We start from the raw sequence: 18,909 nt of genomic DNA, 5'->3' as shown, positions 1-18,909 counted from the left end.
AAAATGTTAACATACGGTATATCCTTTTAAAGGCGGATCACTTATTAAAACATTTCTACGCTGTTTTGTATTATAGAAGATCCAGAAACAGTTTACAATAATTCCAAAAGAGATTTCAAGCTTAAACAAAGTAAAACTAAATTAAAAGCAAGTTTTTTAAAAAAGCTTAAAATAAAAACGTTAGTAGGAATTATGTCTGGAGAAGCACTACAATAAAAAGTAAGTTTTTGAAAGAGATATAAAATGTGTTGGCACTGAAGGGAGGTCACATCAGACATTACCATAGAAAAACTCATTTGGCATTGCTGCCAGGATCCTAATTGCCTAAGAGACTTACATACTTGGAAAAATTTTAAGGTCCCAGAACTGTTTAGAGCTTTATGTACTAATAGCAACACTTTTTATGTGACTCAATAGCAGATTGACAGCCAATATAGCTCTTTTAGCACAGATAAACTATTGATACAGTAACAAATCTCTGCTGGAACCCAGTTTCTGTATTCTATATTATTGTAGGTTCCAGATAAGTCCAAAAAGCAGACTTATTGCAATTTTCAGATTACTAATGTATGACTAATTGTAGCAAATTATTTCTGTCCAAAAATGGTGCAGTTGGTGCATAGCCTAAGCTTGAAAGGGTTGTAGGAGCACCCCATAAAGTGGGAAACTCCAAGCATAGCAGGGAATTTCTTCATTTTTGGATTTAGAAACTTTCTTCTTCCATCCTTATGCTTTCCACTCCCCAACCTGGTGGGTACAAGTTGATTTAGAGATATTTAGCTTGGTGTCATCAATGCAAGTGATGTCTTGCTTTAGATCCCCAGTGACCACACCCAGGCTTAAAACTAAGCCTGTTAGAAAACAGTTCTATGGTTTTCCAATGTTATTCTCTCAGACGTGGCACGACATAACCGCGGTAGACTAAAGCGCGCCGACAACACCGCGGTGCTAAAACCGCGATGTCTCAGATAGGGGCAGAAGCTGTTTCAGAGCTGCCATGATTGATGGCATTAAAAGCTGCTGAACGATCAGGTAAGCACTCTCTCCTTCATCAGGTCACTAAAGTTGGATGCTGTTCTCAGACTGGAGGAGATAATCATTATTTTCCCCAAATGCTTAGAGTTGAATCAGCAGCTGCTTCTTAATCACCTTGTGTCAAATGGGGGAATTCTCATTGGTGCGAGTGTGATATAGATAGCAATAAGAAAAAGGTTGGTTCAGTTTAAAGTTAGAAATAAAGAGCTGTTGTGGATCCCAATTCCAAGCTATTTTGTAAAGAATCTAGATGATGACAATCAAAGCTCCAAAACTAATGTGTTCAGATGTAAAGAGACTGCTGTATCTAGATTTCCTTTCTATTAAATAATATTTTCATTGTGTGAATAGATATTCACCCCACATTATTTGAGCATGCAAATGATGGCACAAACCTATTTATTATTTATTTATTTATTTATTTTTCACAGTTCTTAACTGACCATCTCCCTCAGAGAAGGGCTCTGGTCAGCATACTATATAATCAATAAAGCATTAAAAACAGAATAATTTTTAAAATATAAAGCAACATTATAAAAATACAAAAGATAGAGAGTTCCAAGATGGGGAGGTTAGCACTTGTTAGTATATATGGGGGGGGGAGTCACATTGGGACAACCAGCTGCATGGTTTTGTGAGCCCCTGTGTCCTCTACATAAGGCTACACAGGTTTAGACCCCTTTGCAGAAAGCCAAGAGATTGGGAGCATGTTTTCATAGAAAAGTTGAGTATATAAAAACATATCTATGGAGATTCTTGTCATCCAGATTATAGTTGTCTCAAAAGTGTTTTTTTTAAAGGCAACCAGACTGTTTTTGAGGAATAAGATGACATTTTGCTTCTCATCCAAGAAGCTTCATCAATTGAAAACATACAGCCATAAAAAGACATTTGCACGCTTTTTAAGGCATGAAAGCTGTGAAAGAAGGGTAATTCAAAGTATGCCCATTCATCATGTTTTGAAATGAAATATTGTTTTCTGCACATGAGCTCAATACGTACTCTAAAACAAAAATAAGAAAACTATGCTAACACCAACTAAATTCCTCCATTACAGGGAGGTGAGCTCTGTGGCATGGGCTTTTTTGTTTGGTGGCTACAGAGTTTGCCTTTGGTAGTTGACTTTTTCTCCCTGTGAAGGTGGGACAGTGCAGCAAGCTGCCTTATTTCCACTTCTCTTAAATTTCTTATCAGGGTTTTGTCTTTCTTCTTTCTGGTTTTAATTCATTTTAAGCCAATTAGAATTTTAGTTGTCATTATTGTCTGGCTTGTTTTTAATCATACAGAAAATAGAATGGAAAAATGTTCTCTGTTTTAAGAATAGTTCTTTTCTAGACTTTTAAATTTAATGTTTGCATTTGTTTGTAGTTTTTCATTTGTATTCTATATACAGACACTCTCAGTTATCTTGGCGGCTGAGCTGAGTAGAAAGGAAGGCTACCAATCAAAATGATGAATAAAACCTACTTAATGAATTCGAACAATTTTGCACATCCCATTGTTCTTCACAAACCTGAGGCATTCCAGGTATCTTGGAATCAGAATTCAGAAGGGAGTTTGTCCAATTATTAAAATTGTGTTGATCTCAAATATTAAAATTTAGGTTCTTGCAATCAAATAATCAAATTTACTAAATAAATAAAACACTATTTTAATCTTGGGGAACAACTTCAAGCTCTGTTGTCTACAATTTCAAGAGGGCAAGCTTTAAACTCTGTAAACTTGTAAACAAGTAATAAAAACTTGGTGCCAATCGTGCATTTTATGCAATGAGAAAAGCCATTTCCTCAAAAAAGTGGCTTCCTGCTAAAAGAAGATCACAGTTCTTCATGGAAATAAATCTCACTGAATATAACAGGACCTCTGAGTAAACAGATGAATAAACAGGCACAATTCATCATTACAACATTTCCACCATGCTGCAAACTTTTCATTAAAGCTCAAAAGCCCTTCACATGATAAACATAATTAGCTCCAGTGAATTTATTTTCCATTTAAACCTGTAAATGTGCCTTAAAAACTGTAGCAAGTCAGTATCTGAATCTATAATTACTGAACTTCTCTAACTAGAATTAACTGTTAACTAAGCCCTGTAGTTTGCTGATTTTAATTAACATTTGTTTAAACAAGACTAATAATCAGTTATTCCTAAAGTGTTCTATAATAGCTTTGATTAAGAGAAGCTTTCTCCTCTAATGATCACCAGCTCTGAGGGATTTCTAAAAGAGTTAAAATTCAAGAGTATAAATTTATCAACAGGTACTTCATATGTCTTGATGAGAGCTACATCTTCTGTAGACATAGACATAGACAGATGCTGGGAGAAGAAAGCAGGGAAGGGTAATTCCCATCGTGATATGTTTGTGAGGTTATCCAAGGCATTGGGATGAACACTGATGGAAAAGAATTCTGAGAAAGCCTGTTTCAGAAAGCAATATTATTGTCAGTGGGAAGAAGAAGAAGAAGAAGAAGAAGAAGAAGAAGAAGAAGAAGAAGAAGAAGAAGAAGAAGAGGAGGAGGAGGAGGAGGAGGAGGAGGAGGAGGAGGAGGAGGAGGAGGAGGAGGAGGAGGAGGAGGAGGAGGAGGAAGAAGAAGAATAGGAATAGGAATAGGAATAGAAGGAATAATTACCAGTTTTGACTGTTTTACTACAACACTTGATATAAGACTTTTGTGCCCAAGAAGAAAGTTAAAGCAATGTAGCATCCCTACATTTTTATCTCAAAAGTAAAATCAAAGCAACATTGAAGAAAGAGAATGACCTATTTATTTATTTAGCATGTGGTGGAAGAAAGAGAAAGATAATACAGAGGGAGGGAGGGAGGAAGGAGAGGAGAAGAGAAGAGAAGAGAAGAAAGTTCATACTGCCTTATCATCACTGAGCTGATAAAGGGACTTACTTCGGAGCATGACTCTGCCAAAAACAGTGTGATCTCTGTCCAAAGTGCTGCAGTTCCAACGATGGTGACGGAATTGGTGCTGGCATTCCCGAATCCACTCTTTAGCTCCTTCACCTATGGATTGCATGATATCTGGGTAACTCTGGCACAAGTGCCGCTGTTTGTTGACTAGTCCTGGTATGTTATCACAAATCACCCTTGTACCCAGGGCCCCAATATACCTGTAGAGATATAAATAATGTCTGTGAAATAATCAGAACTTAATATTTCACAAAACAGTTAATGCTATTAATTAATGAAATGAATAGGTAGCTACAGATTTCCTTAATATTTTTATTTTCTTTCTCAGACTGGCAGAAACTGCTCATAGTTTTCTATACATACACATTTCTCTAGTGCTATGTATCCCATTTTTTTACACTGCATAAAAATAAATTTAAATATACCAACACTAAAGTAGTAAAAAATGGATGAATATACACATTTTTCTAGTTAACAAGACAATCATCAACATCAACAACAAAATGTTTTGCAATGGCAATAGATAAAACTTTAAAAAGGTAATATTTTGAAATCCATATGTAGTCTGATATCTTTAAATGTTTGTTAACAAGATTATTCAAGATTATGTCAATCTTTAACGCCACATGATATTATCATTGCCTGTCATAAAGTGGATCCATAAATGGTTGGCTAACCAAATGCTCAGAAAGTCAGCATTCATGGCTCTATATCAGGATGGAGAGCATTAATAGTGGATTTCTGCAGGGATTTTTGTTGAGGGCAGTATTTTTTAATAGTTTTAATAATGACCTGAAAGCTGGGATGAATCGGCTGCTTCCCAAACAATTCTACAACAAGATGAAGGAAATTGGTTTTCTCAACATTCCACCAGGTTGGGCATGATGATCTTTGTGATCCCTTGTCATTCTATGATTCTGTGATTTAAAATTGAGGAACCGAAGCTGAAGGGGAGTGGGGGAAATGTATCTGATGCTTAAGCAATTATGGCCTTACACTTGGATATAATTTTGTGGCAATGGCAGCTGGGCACTTTCAGATACTCTCACTATATTAAGTTGCACCAAGAAGATGTCTGAAGTATAATGACAAGAAGAAACATGTAAATAATTATTGGGCTCATTTTTAATGAAATGCTTACATCTCTTGATATTTGAAAAGGAAATGAGGTCAATGATTTTTGACTTCTCTTCCCAGAGAATATATGGGTTTTGCCCTTAATAATCATTGTATTATGTTATGATGTTATGTCATGCCATTTCTATAGTAAATTAATACTATAAAATCTAACTCTAGTACTCTAGATTTCTTAAAGAACAATATTTTATTTTTAGTACATATTTAGTTCAAGAGCATTCTATTATCAGCATAGCTTCAGCTCTCACTCTTTCTAGTTGACATTGTAGCAAGTAGAACAGGCAAATATTTTTATACATTAAGTATCTGAATGATTCTTCCAAAGGGAACAAAACCTTTGTGTGTGTCAAGATGTGTTCTGACTTGGATTTGAATTGCTAACATGTTAATTTTATACTGAATGGTTAAATAACAGGAGATTGCTAACAGTTTTGTACAGCTTAGACACAAAATTATCCCAGGTCTACATCCCAGGTCAAAGCAACATGTATCTCTTTGATAAATTGATGTTGTTGGAAGCCAAACAAGTTAAAGAGCAACATTTTACAACAGTGTTAAAAAGCAAAGTATCCAGATGCAGTTGGAGCTGGACTATAACAGTGCGTTTTAAAAGGCACCATTTTTCCTGTGTGTTTAAGATTCTGCAAATTCATTGTAGGTATCAGCTTAAGAAATTCCAAAGTTATGAGCCAACCATCCCAATATTAGATTTTTAAAAACCCTTATGTATTTTAATGGGTTGCTTCAATTTGAGTCTTCAGGCTGCAATGGTAAAAAAATGTGGCTTTTGTTTTACAGAAAAAATGGATGAAATGTTCTTACATGTGACAGAAATGAGACCACCAAATAAAATATAATAAATCTCACAATGTATTAACACATTGCTCCATAGGTTTGTCTCCACATGGAAAGATCTTGTTTATGGCTAGTTACTTACACAGCTCATTGCTTCATGGCATTGCATGGAGATTGCCTCAATGTTTCTTGCTAACAGTTCTGAAAGATACTCTATCTTTCAGTTAGGGTTTGAAACTGAATCAAGAATTTCTTGCCACTTTGCCAGATGTGTTTTCCATTCAGGGACTATAAACTTACCAGTAGGTCTTAAGAAATTGTGATACATTGTATAACACAGTCTTAGGAAAAGTTATTTGGCGCTAAAAACCTGAGTAAATTAGGACTTTTTCCCCAAGATATTGTTCATATGATACCTGATTTTGATTAATAGATCTTCATTGTTGTTAGTGTTCTCTAGACTTCCATATAAAAGATGTGAATGTCTCCCACTGAGAATTTTAAAATTGTTAATAAATAAATAAATGAAAAATAAACAGTTGTGTCAAGTATGGAATTTTCCACATCGATCAAATAACTTTTTTTCACACCAGACAGAAAGTAATATTGTTATAATCATTTTTTTAATGTGTAAGGCTATCATACTACATATCTCCAAAGCTGCATTTCTGGCTGGAAAAAAAGAGTCTTAGGTAGAGTTCAAATGTTTTGAGTTCCTAGACTGGAATTAAGACCCTCCCTTTAAGGATAATAATAAAAAAGGGGCTATATGGCTGTATTTCACTGTCTCCCACACCATCTGCTATCATTTGTATTAGTCATGAAGATAGCTCGTGTCCTTATGAAAGATCTGTGAATACAGACAAAGTCCCATTATTTTTCTCCTTTTAAAATATTTTGTTTCAACTCTGATGAGAAGTTGAGGTCATCTAGGGCTGGCATGGTGGATGATAAACATTGCTCCCCACATCCTTGGCAAATGAGATCTATTTTGGCTAACAAACATTATTTTCATAAGCTGGCTGATCAACTGCTCAAGAGAAAAGACAGGATACAAGAGGCATTAGAAGGCAGACTGTTGTCAAATGTGAGGCAAAACATGGAGCATGTAGGGGAAAAAAAAGGAATCATGAAATTCAGTCACGACCTTAGGAAAAGAAGCTTAATGCAACAACTCCATAGTTTCTTTGGACCAGGCTCTATTGCATAATGGTAGAAAGAGAATGTTTTCTTGATTCTTTGGCTCCAGGTCAGTAAAAGCTAGACTGACCCTTTTCTACCATGGACTTAGTGGGAACTTACCACAAAGTGTGTATGAAACCACTTGAAAAGAAGATTGCCTATGATGTCCTGCCAAGTGATATGGAGAATTTTGTTATTCCCTAGTTTCCAGACTGCCTGTAAATGTGTGGTAAAATTCTCACCACTTAGAAAAATATCAGACACACACGTGGTTACATGTGTGCTATGGAAAACTATTCTGGTGAATGGATGTTTTCAGCCAACCGCAGCCATGACTAAAATTGCAGAGCCCCTTGTTCTTCTATGACCTAGAAAAACCAAGATGGAACTCCTGGTTCCATCCATAAACCAGAGTAAAGATTAGTTTTAATTTAACAGAGAAGAACTTTGGAAATTATGAGGCAATACTCTGCAAATAAAAGTGCTCTTCCTCTAATATTTCTAATTATTTTATAAATGATTAAGATATGGGATAAGTTGCTTCTGTACTGATACTTTTTTCCCCAGCTATTCACTCTGCATTCAGGAATCCACATGATATCATTAAGGAATACGAAACCATTGTCCTGAAATGAGGGAAACAGCAATCTTTTCAATAGTTTTCTAATGCAAAGAAAAAAGATCTAGAAACTTCAAAACTGTCTGTTAGAAAGTAAGTTTAAACTCTGAAAACACAACTGGCAGTGCTGCTCCCACCTATTTATTTATTAATTGCTTCATTTTGATTTATCTGCTTAGGTTTCTGTATTTTTAGAATTGTGTTTAAATACTCTTTAAATAATTTCATAATATAGTACCTATAAAAGTAAGGTGCATAAACATGTAGACATTTTTATTTTTTAAACTTTTTTTAAAAAATTGACCTGAGGAAGAGAAACTATTTTAACTCTGCAGGTGACTTTTCATTCCCTTTCAAAATGAAAATAAATCCATTCTTCTGGCACTAAAAGATGCCTATTCTTCTTTTTCTGTACAATTATTAAGCTATTGAAACAAGATTTTGGCTTATGTCAGCTCCCTTTGCTCCATGCTGCCTATAGATTTAGAAGCCTATAGAAAAAATGCATAGTTTAACCCAGTATTTCTCAGCTTTGGCAACTCTGAATTTTCTCTTGTCTGTAAACACTTTTTTTCCTATCTAAAATTTCTTGATTTATCTTAAATATAAAGGTAAAGGTTCCCCTTGCACATATGTGCTAGTCATTCCTGACTCTAGGGGGCAGGGCTCATCTCCGGTTCAAAGCTGAAGAACTAGCGCTGTCCAAAGACGTCTCCGTGGTCATGTGGCCTGCATGACTAAATGCCGAAGGTGCACCAAACACTATTACCTTCCCACCAAAGGTGGTTCCTTTTTTTCTACTTGCATTTTTACATGCTTTTGAACTGCTAGGTTGGCAGAAGCTGGGACAAGTAACCAGAGCTCACTCTGTTACGCGATGCTAGGGATTCAAACCGCTGAACTGCTGACCTTTTTGATCAACAAGCTCAGCATCTTAGTCTCTGAGCCACTGTTTCCCCCTTGACTTCTCTTACAACAGTCTATTTACCAATGTCTCCTCAGCCTCTTTTGTCTCTTCCATTACTCAGTTCTTTGTTTACAGTAATTTGTTTTATATCTATCATTCTTCAGTTATCCTGACTTTCATATCTATTTTTCTTCAGTTTTCTTCAGTTTCAGTATTTTGCCTCCTTTCTCCACCTTTTAATGACATGGCATCTCTTATCTCAAAACAATAGCTCTTCTTCAATTGTCTTCCTTCCCTTCTGTTCCCATATAGCCAAATATACTTTTCCATGCTACAACATGCTTCAGCACATACATGCAGAATTTAAAACGAAAAAAAAAACAACCTTATTCAGTTATGTGCAAGTGAACACTTATTTCATTGATAACTTTATCATTTAAAACTAATTTGACTGAATTCTTTAAGCAGGTAACAACTTTAAACTGTGGATGAAATTTCCAAGCAGTGAAATAATCCATTTGGTAGATACATTTGAATATTTTCTCTTTATACAATGTTCATTATAAATAACACTTGAAATATTTATTTTGCTCTTGCTTGAAGAATATTAGAATATTCTGCTATATTTGTGTTCTTGAGCTAACTTTCTCCCTTGAAATACATGTGACACACCTCTTAGAAAGATTATTTCATTTGTGTCTTTGTAATAGCACATAAAACATGGAATAGCACCCAGTGTGCCAATTACCACTGGAATTACCACTGCTGGTTTGTGCCATAGTAGTTGAATTTCAATTTTTAAGTCCTGGTATTTTGCGATTTTTTCACGTTCCTTCTCAGCGACCCTGCTATCACCTGGTATTGTGATGTCTATGATTGTGACCTTATTTTTCTCAACCAGTGTGATGTCTGGTGTATTATGCGCTAGTATTTTGTCCGTTTGTATACGGAAATCCCACAAGATCTTGACCATCTGATTTTCGGTGACTTTTTCAGGCTGATGTTCCCACTAGTTTGTTGCTGTTTTAATATTATAATTTTTGCACAAATTCCAATGGATCAATTGTGCTGCAATTTATAATCAGTCTGCGCGATTTTTTTTACAGCAGCTGAGTATGTGATCAACAGTTTCATCAGCTTCTTTGCAAAGTCTGCATTTGGCATCATCAGAGGATTTTTTGATTTTGGCTTTAATGGCATTTGTGCGGATAGCTTGTTCTTGCGCAGCCAGGATTAGTGACTCTGTTTCTTTCTTTAATGTACCTGTTGTTAACCATAACCAAGTTTGTTCACTGTCCACTTTATCTTTTATTTTTTCCAGAAATTGGCCATGCAGTGCTTTGTTCTGCCAACTCTCCATTCTTGATTTTATCACATCTTTTCTGTATTCTTCTTTCGTCTGTTGGACCTTCAGTAGTTTTTTGTTCTTTACTTCAATTAATAGATGTTCTTGACTTTCTTTTAAATAATCAGCCAGTGCATGTTTTTCTTCTTCAACTGTTTGCTTCACTTGTAATAATCCTCTGCCACCTGATTTTCGTGGCAGGTATAGTCTATCAGTATCACTACGTGGATGTAAACTGTAGTGCATTGTCATTAGTTTCCTGGTTTTTCGGTCCAAAATGTCCAAATCAGCTTGTGTCCAGTTAACTATACCAGATGTGTATCTTATAACTGGTATTGCCCAGGTATTTATGGCCTTGATTGTATTTCCACCATTCAATTTAGATTTCAAAATTTTCCTAACTCTGTTGGTGTACTCTCGCTTGACAATAGTTTTTACTTCTCCATGCTTGATGTTATCCAACTGCAGAATGCCTAAGTATTTGTAGGCTTCATTTTCGTTGCATTTAATTAGTTGGCCATTGGGCATTTCAATTCCCTCACATGCAGTGATTTTGCCTCTTTTTATGGATACAGTGGTGCATTTTTCCATGCCAAACTGCATTGAAATATCGGTGCTGAATACTCGGACTGTATTTGTCAATGATTGGATTTCTATTTCTAACTTTCCATAGAGTTTCAAATCATCCATACATAGTAAATGCGAAATTTTTTCAGCTTCTTTGGCTGTTTGATAGCCTAATTTCATTTTTTTAAGATTACTGATAGTGGGATCATTGCGATGATGAAGAGAAGAGGTGAAAGTGAATCACCCTGGAAAATTCCTCGCTTGATATTAACCATTCCGTAGATCTCATTCCCTACTGCCAACTCAATTCTCCATTGTTTAATCGCCTTTTCAGTAAAGGATGTAAATTTTTGCTAATGCCAGTTGTTTCTAAGCATTTTATGATCCAACTATGTGGCAGTGAGTCAAATGCCTTTTTGTAATCAATCCAGACCATATTCAAGTTTGTTTTTCTGTTCTTACAATTTTCTAATATCATTTTATCAATTAGGAGCTGATCTTTTGTGCCCCTGCTCCTTCTTTTGCTGCCTTTTTGCTCTACTGGCAAGATGTTGTTTGTTTCCAAATAATCCATCATGTTATCTGCAATAATGCCTGTGAATAATTTAAAGGTTGTTGGCAAGCATGTTATTGGTCTGTAGTTTTTAGGTGTTGTTCCTTTAGTTGCATCTTTCTGAATCAAGTATGTTTTTCCAGTTGTCAACCATTCATCAATTTGGTCCTTTTGTAAAATTTCATTCAGTTGCCTGACCAATATTGCATGTAAACTGGTCAGATATTTGAGCCAGAAACCATGTAATTGGTCCTTTCCAGGTGATGTCCAATTCTTTACCTTTTTTACTCAATTTTTGACCATCTCAGTTGTTATTTCTAATACTTGCATTTGTTTGTTGCCAATGCTTTTCTCAAAGTCATGTATCCACTTTGCTTCCTTATTGTAGTCCTTTGCATTTTCCCACAATTCTTTCCAGAATTCAACTGTGGCCTGCTTTTCTGGTTTTTCACTTTTGGTGTCACCACTGACATTAAGACTTTGATAAAAACGCCATTGGTCTGATCGAAATTGCTGATTTTGTTTATATTGGATGATTTGTGCCTCATATCTTTCAATTTTTCTAGCTGTTGCTGTTACCCGCTGTTTTACAATCTCTACAGCTTCATTGATGTTTCTTGTATCCAATCTATATCTTCTAATTAGCCGATCTATGGTTTTGTTGTTTTTAAGCCGTTGCTCATGCATGTTCTTTAAGTTACTAACATCTACCCTTAATTTTTGGACTTTTTGTTCTAATCGGATTTTCCACTTTGGCTTTGATGCTTTTTTTGTTGTGTGACTAGGTACTTTGATTTTAATGCCTAGTTCATTAGTGACTATTACAGCTGCGCTGTACATTAACTGGTTCATTTCCAAGATGGATCCCAATTCAATTGTTGAAAACACTGCATTAACCCTTTTCATGATAGGGGCCAAAATTTTCTTAGGCACAGTTTTTAGTGATGGTAAACGTTGCCTTTCCTCATTAAGCAGAAAATGCTCCATGATCTTATCCTTCAATTCTTTTTGTTTTTGAGTTAGTTCATCAGTTGGTTCAGTGATAACTGATTCTAGTGGTGGTGGTGTTATTTCCTCCCCGAGAGCTTCTTCTGGGAGTATTACTATAATGTCTTTAGTTGTGTCTTGAATATCAGTTATTTCTGCTTGTGATATTGTTTTTTTGGTTTTGCAATTTGCCTGAATTTCCTCAAGTTCAACTTCACTAAACACTTTATTCCGTATAATAAATCGCCTTTGATCTGCTAGTCGTTGTTCACTAACATTTGAATCTGGATATTGTTTTTTCCATAATTCATACATTTGCTTTAAATAACCTCTTTTTTCTGGCTCTGAGTTGTAGTAACAGGCCATTATGGCACGGTTTTCATCTGCACTATATTTTTGTCATTTTGTTGGCTGGTCCACTTGTAGCCCACTTGTCGACGGATGTCCAGGGACCCCAACATCCGCCGCGGCCCTTGTTAACCCGCGCGACGACCGATGCGGTATAAAATTTTTATTCGTTTCTTTCACCATATTGTATGGATTGGCGGGTTTTTTTTATGGGGCCAGTTGCCAACCTGACCCCAACCTTCCTCCTTTCTCATCCGGGCTTTGGACTGGTAATGGTCCCAAGCCCGGATGATGATGATGATGATGATGATGATGATGATGATGATGATGATGATGATGATGATGATTATACAATTGTATCACAGCGGCCAGTTGTTTCGCCGGATTTGGCATTGGTTACTAGTCGGGCCCCACCCAGGGGCCTAGGACGTCGTAACGTATTTTCGTAATATGCGTGCAGATCCAAGCAGTGCAGCTTTTTGCATTTGACTGATGGTGATTTTGTCAATTTTTAACTGTTTTAAATGTAATTCCAGTGCTTTTGGAATAGCACCCAGTGTGCCAATTACCACTGGAATTACCACTGCTGGTTTGTGCCATAGTCGTTGAATTTCAATTTTTAAGTCCTGGTATTTTGCAATTTTTTCATGTTCCTTCTCAGCTACCCTGCTATCACCTGGTATTGCAATGTCTATGATTGTGACCTTATTTTTCTCAACCAGTGTGATGTCTGGTGTATTATGCGCCAGTATTTTGTGTGCGAAAATCCCACAAGATCTTGACCATCTGATTTTCGGTGACTTTTTCAGGCTGATGTTCCCACCAGTTTGTTGCTGTTTTAATATTATAATTTTTGCACAAATTCCAATGGATCATTTGTGCTACTGAATTGTGCCACAATTTGTAATCAGTCTGCGCGATTTTTTTACAGCAGCTGAGTATGTGATCAACAGTTTCATCAGCTTCTTTGCAAAGTCTGCATTTGGCATCATCAGAGGATTTTTCGATTTTGGCCTTAATGGCATTTGTGCGGATAGATTATTATTATTATTATTATTATTATTATTATTATTATTATTATTATTATTATTATTATTATTATTATTATTATTATACAATTGTATCACAGCGGCCAGTTGTTTCGCCGGATTTGGCATTGGTTACTAGTCGGGCCCCACCCAGGGGCCTAGGACGTCGTAACGTATTTTCGCAATATGCGTGCAGATCCAAGCAGTGCGGCTTTTTGCATTTGACTGATGGTGATTTTGTCAATTTTTAACTGTTTTAAATGTAATTCCAGTGCTTTTGGAATAGCACCCAGTGTGCCAATTACTACTGGAATTACCACTGCTGGTTTGTGCCATAGTCGTTGAATTTCGATTTTTAAGTCCTGGTATCTTGCGATTTTTTCATGTTCCTTCTCGGCGACCCTGCTATCACCTGGTATTGCAATGTCTATGATTGTGACCCTATTTTTCTCAACCAGTGTGATGTCTGGTGTATTATGCGCCAGTATTTTGTCGGTTTGTATACGGAAATCCCACAAGATCTTGACCATCTGATTTTCTGTGACTCTTTCAGGCTGATGTTCCCACCAGTTTGTTGCTGTTTTAATATTATAATTTTTGCACAAATTCCAATGGATCATTTGTGCTACTGAATTGTGCCGCAATTTATAATCAGTCTGCGCGATTTTTTTACAGCAGCTGAGTATGTGATCAACAGTTTCGTCAGCTTCTTTGCAAAGTCTGCATTTGGCATCATCAGAGGATTTTTCGATTTTGGCCTTAATGGCATTTGTGCGGATAGCTTGTTCTTGCGCAGCCAGGATTAGTGACTCTGTTTCTTTCTTTAATGTACCTGTTTTTAACCATAACCAAGTTTGTTCCCTGTCCACTTTATCTTTTATTTTTTCCAGAAATTGACCATGCAGTGCTTTGTTCTGCCAACTCTCCATTCTTGATTTTATTATTATTATTATTATTATTATTATTATTATTATTATTATTATTATTATTATTATTATGTTAATCTTTGATGAGATAAACAGTCTTTGGGGCTGGTTGGTAGCTCAACTGCTTGAGTCCTAACCAAGGACCTAGGAACTGTAAGGTAACGTCGGAGGATATAAGCTGTTCCAAGTAGGGTGGTTTTTTTGTAAAATCAGAATGTTCAAGTCTGATAAATTTAAAATATCCAAATAGCGAGGTAGCCCTTTGGGTATTGCTCCAAGGGCTCAAATTACAATCGGGACAACACACGATTTCTTTTTCCACAGCCGCTCAACTTCAATTTGCAAGTCCCGGTACTTTGTGATTTTTTTCTTGCTGTTTATCTTCAATTCGTGCATTTCCAGGTATTGTAATGTCAATGAACCATACTTTCTTCTTTTCAACTATTGTTATGTCAGGTGTGTTGTGGGCCAAGTGTCTGTCAGTCTGGATTCTGAAGTCCCACAAGATCTTGACTTTCTCATTCTCTAAAACCTTCTCAACCTGATGGTCCCAGTGGTTTTTGCTGTACTCAAATCCAAACTTTCGGCACAATTTCCAGTGAATGATCTTAGCAATGCGGTCATGGCATTGTAGGTAGTCAGTTTGTGAAATTTTGCTGCACCCACTGATCAAGTGGTCGACTGTCTTGTCTTTCTCATTAGAGAGGCGACATTTGCTGTTGGTGGTAACATGTTGAATTTTTGCCTTCATGTAGTTTGTGGCTAAGGCTTGTTCTTGAGCTGCCAAAATAAAGCCTTCTGTTTCAGTGCTCCTGATCTTAACCAGTTCCTAGTTAGCTTTTGGTCAGCTTTGCCTTCAATACTTTTCAAGTATTGGCTATGCATAGCTTTGTTTTTCCAATTTTCAGCTTGCTTCTCAATTACTTCTTTCTTATATTCAGCTTTTGACTTAGTTGTCTTCAAAAGGCCTCCTTTACTTACTTCCTTAATCATTGGTTCTTCACTTTTCTGGATGTAATCATTCAAGCTGTGTTTTTCTTCTTCCACAGTCTGTTTTATTTGTAGGAGTCCTCGACCACCCTCTGCTCTTGGTAGATATAATCGGTCAACATCACTTTTAGGGTGCAAAGCATGATTCATTGTCATAAGCTTCCTTGTTTTTCTGTCCAAATTGTCCAACTCGATCTGGGTCCAGTCAATTATTCCTGCAGAGTATCGAATCACAGGTATAGCCCAGGTATTTATGGCTTTTATGATGTTTCTTCCATTCAATTTGGACTTTAATATCTTGCGAATTCGTCGAATGTACTTGGCTGAAGTTAATTCCTTGTCTTTATTATGCAGTAAGTCAGAGGCCTCTAAAATCCTCAAGTACTTGTAGCCTTCTTCTGGTTTTACTGCCTTTATCATTTCTTTATTCTCAAGTTCTATTCCATCATCTTCTATGACCTTGCCTGCTTTGGTTGCCATTGTTGCACATTTGCCAATTCCAAACTGCATACCAACGTCTTGGCTAAATTCTTTTGTGCTTTCAATTAATAAATTAAGTTCAGCTTTTGTTTTACCAAACAACTTCAAATCATCCATGTACACCAAGTGCGAAATTTTCAGTCCTTTCTTTGCAAGTTCGTATCCACAGTTCATCTTCTTCAAAATGATTGTCAATGATAGCATTGAGAGTACAAAAAGTAGGTGTGAAAGGGAATCGCCCTGGAAATTGTCTCGTTTAATTTCAACATCACCCATTTCTTCTTCATTAGCTATAAGCTTCGTTTCCCAGAGGTTCATTGACGTTCCCATGAATTTTTTTATGTTGCTGCTGATGCCAAAGATTTTCAGGCATTTCTTGATCCAGCTATGGGGAACTGAATCAAATGCTTTCTTATAGTCTATCCAAGCCATGAACAGGTTGGTTCGTCTTTTCTTTGAATTGTTTAGGATTAGTTTGTCAATCAGCAGTTGGTCCTTTGTTCCTCTTGAATTTTTGCAGCATCCTTTCTGTTCTACAGGAAGCAAGTTATTTATTTCCAAGTATCCATAAATTTGGTTTGCAATGATACCAGTAAGGAGCTTGTATGTTGTTGGCAAACAGATGATTTGCCTATAGTTTGCAGGGTCCTTTCCTTTTTCTTTATCTTTTTGGATCAAAAATGTCCTTCCAGTTGTCATCCATTCATCATTTTCAGGTGTTTTTAAGATCTGGTTCATTTGGGCTGCCAATCTTTTGTGCACACTTGTAAGTGCCTTTAACCAGAAGCCATGTAATTCATCTGGTCCAGGTGCACTCCAGTTCTTCACTTTTCTTGACTGTCTTTGCACCATTTCTTTTGTTATTTTCACATCTTCCATTTTATGCACTTTAATAGAATCCTCAATCTGTTTGATCCATTTTGCATTTCTGTTGTGGTTCTTGTTGTTTTCCCACAAATTCTTCCAGAATTTCAGAGCTTTATTATTATTATTATTATTATCTATATTGTACCTATGGAGCCAATGATTTAAACATTTGTCCACTTTTACTGCCAAGGGTCTCAATTGAGGCAAATATTATTTTAAGGATAAAGCTGAGAAAGAGAATATAGAAAGGTCACTGATTGCTTTCTTTTCCTGCAGTCCACTGTGCCAACAAAGTCCTACTTCCAAAGCGCCAGCTTCATGCTGTGCGAGATGATTACTGTCTGCAGAGACAGGCCAAAATAACTTAAAAGGACCTGTTCAGGCATTGTTTTGCATTAGAAGACCTGTTCCGTATCTGCCTGTATGTGGGCATAAAGACCCAATCAAGAATTAGAAACACTGCCAGTTGCTTGCATATGGCACAGGGCAGAAATCTACCAAAAGAGGAAATATAAAAACTACTAAATAATTTTTCCTGATCTAAATGGATATATGTTTTTATGTGATACACTAAACATAATCAGATTTAGGTTATAATAGATATGCACAATATAAGGTCCATAAATTGATCAAGGCCTTTGGAAGAATTCTAATATCCATGGATTATCATCATTTCAAATTCCTGTGTAGGAAACCAAGTCAATCAAAAGCAGAAGTTGAAATGTGTGTTCTTTCCCAGCTTTTCCCCTTGCATTCAGAAAGTTCTGATGGAGCTGGCTTTTCTTTGCCTTGCTGCTGATGCATCCAAATATCTCTCTCGTTTCCCAGCTTTTCCCCTTGCATTCAGAAAGTTCTGATGGAGCTGGCTTTTCTTTGCCTTGCTGCTGATGCATCCAAATATCTCTCTCGTTGTGTGCCTGTCAGATAAAGTAGATCTGTAATCTAAAAATGGAGACAGGAGGATAAAATAGACCAAATAGAAAAGGAACTGAAAGAGTAGAAAGCATGCCTAGTCTTTTACTATTCCTGCTCTGTGGAATGATCTCCCCCTTCCTGAAAAGATTTGTGCAGCTCCCACACTTATGTAATTCAGGAAACTATTGAAGACATGGATGTTCTCTCTGTTATGAGGGAGAACATAACTTTTGGGGCCAATTTTTGTTCTTTTGCTTATTTTGTTTTGAATTCATTCTCTCTCTCTCCTCTCCCCTCCCTTCATCTGTCTATCATGTATCTAATCATCTTCTTAGCTACATAGTGTATATTCTTAGCAGCAAGCTGCCCAGAGTCATTTTGGATTACAGAGAGTTATAAATTAATAATTTAAAAAAGTAAAATAAAATGTGAAATTTTAGTGGGTGAAGAATAATTGAGGTGGGAGTTGAAGAAAATATGGAGAATTAGAGACTGACCATGTATAAGAATGAATAGAAAATGATAAATTGAAATGTTCTTTTTTATTGATTACCATAATCCTCTGGAGTCAATATAAACTAAAAAAAAAAGAATCACTTATGAACTTTCCTATTAACGTCATTGGTGAAAGCTTGTGGTTGATGATACTTATCCAAGGGCAGGACATTTAGAAAAATATATACAAAGATTCAAGCGCTCCTTTTGAAACTGCTTCAAACTTTGAATAATTTTCCCAAGCCAATCATGTAAGCAATGCTCATATTGCATCAAAGAAAACCACACCTCATAATTATAAGGAACTATGCTTATAGAATTATTTTATTTAAAAAAAATAATAAGTCAGGAAAAGCACAAAAGGCATAGCTTCTGGAATTCCTCAACAATAGCTCTCCTCAGAATGACGAGACTGCTATGAAAGGGATAGAGGCATAAGAGTAGAAAAGACCACAATATTAAGAGGTACTGCCAAACTGTCCCTCTTATAAGATGCATTTGGTCCCTTCCTGATTTCAAAGTGTTATTGATGGACAGAGTTCCGGGTTCTGAATTCTTCACACAAATCCTTGCCAACATTCTGGGCTCTGCAAACCCCAGTGGAACAATAGGAGTAGCGTGTTTAACAGAATTCCTGCTGCTAAATAATGTTTAAGCAGTTGGACGTTCTTAATGAAGTTGAAATGGTTTGGGAGAAATTTCTGTATCAAACATTACACATGACTTTGTTTTGTTACTGTTTATACTAAATGTTGCAGGTGTCTGAAATACCTGCTTGCCAGAAATAAAATGGAATGGGGAGGGGAAACAGC

At 36.3% G+C, this 18,909-nt stretch overlaps 1 protein-coding gene across 1 annotated transcript in view; it reads right to left on the bottom strand.

The window, feature by feature from the left end:
• Positions 1-18,909, bottom strand: part of WNT2B (Wnt family member 2B) — a 45,488-nt gene that overhangs the window by 5,025 nt on the left and 21,554 nt on the right. Inside the window, exon 2 of the mRNA XM_014066385.2 lies at positions 3,936-4,156. Within this exon, the coding sequence (XP_013921860.1) occupies positions 3,936-4,156 (221 nt within the window). The remainder of the gene's footprint in view (positions 1-3,935; positions 4,157-18,909) is intronic.

The sequence above is a fragment of the Thamnophis sirtalis genome, unplaced genomic scaffold, assembly GCF_051295495.1.
Source record: "Thamnophis sirtalis isolate CommonGarterSnake01/CBP01778 unplaced genomic scaffold, rThaSir2_p1.2 scaffold_7, whole genome shotgun sequence".
In the NCBI taxonomy this organism is placed as follows: Eukaryota; Metazoa; Chordata; class Lepidosauria; order Squamata; family Natricidae; genus Thamnophis; species Thamnophis sirtalis.
The sequence above is the reverse complement of the archived record's forward strand: the minus strand, read 5'-3'. Positions and strand labels throughout refer to the sequence as shown.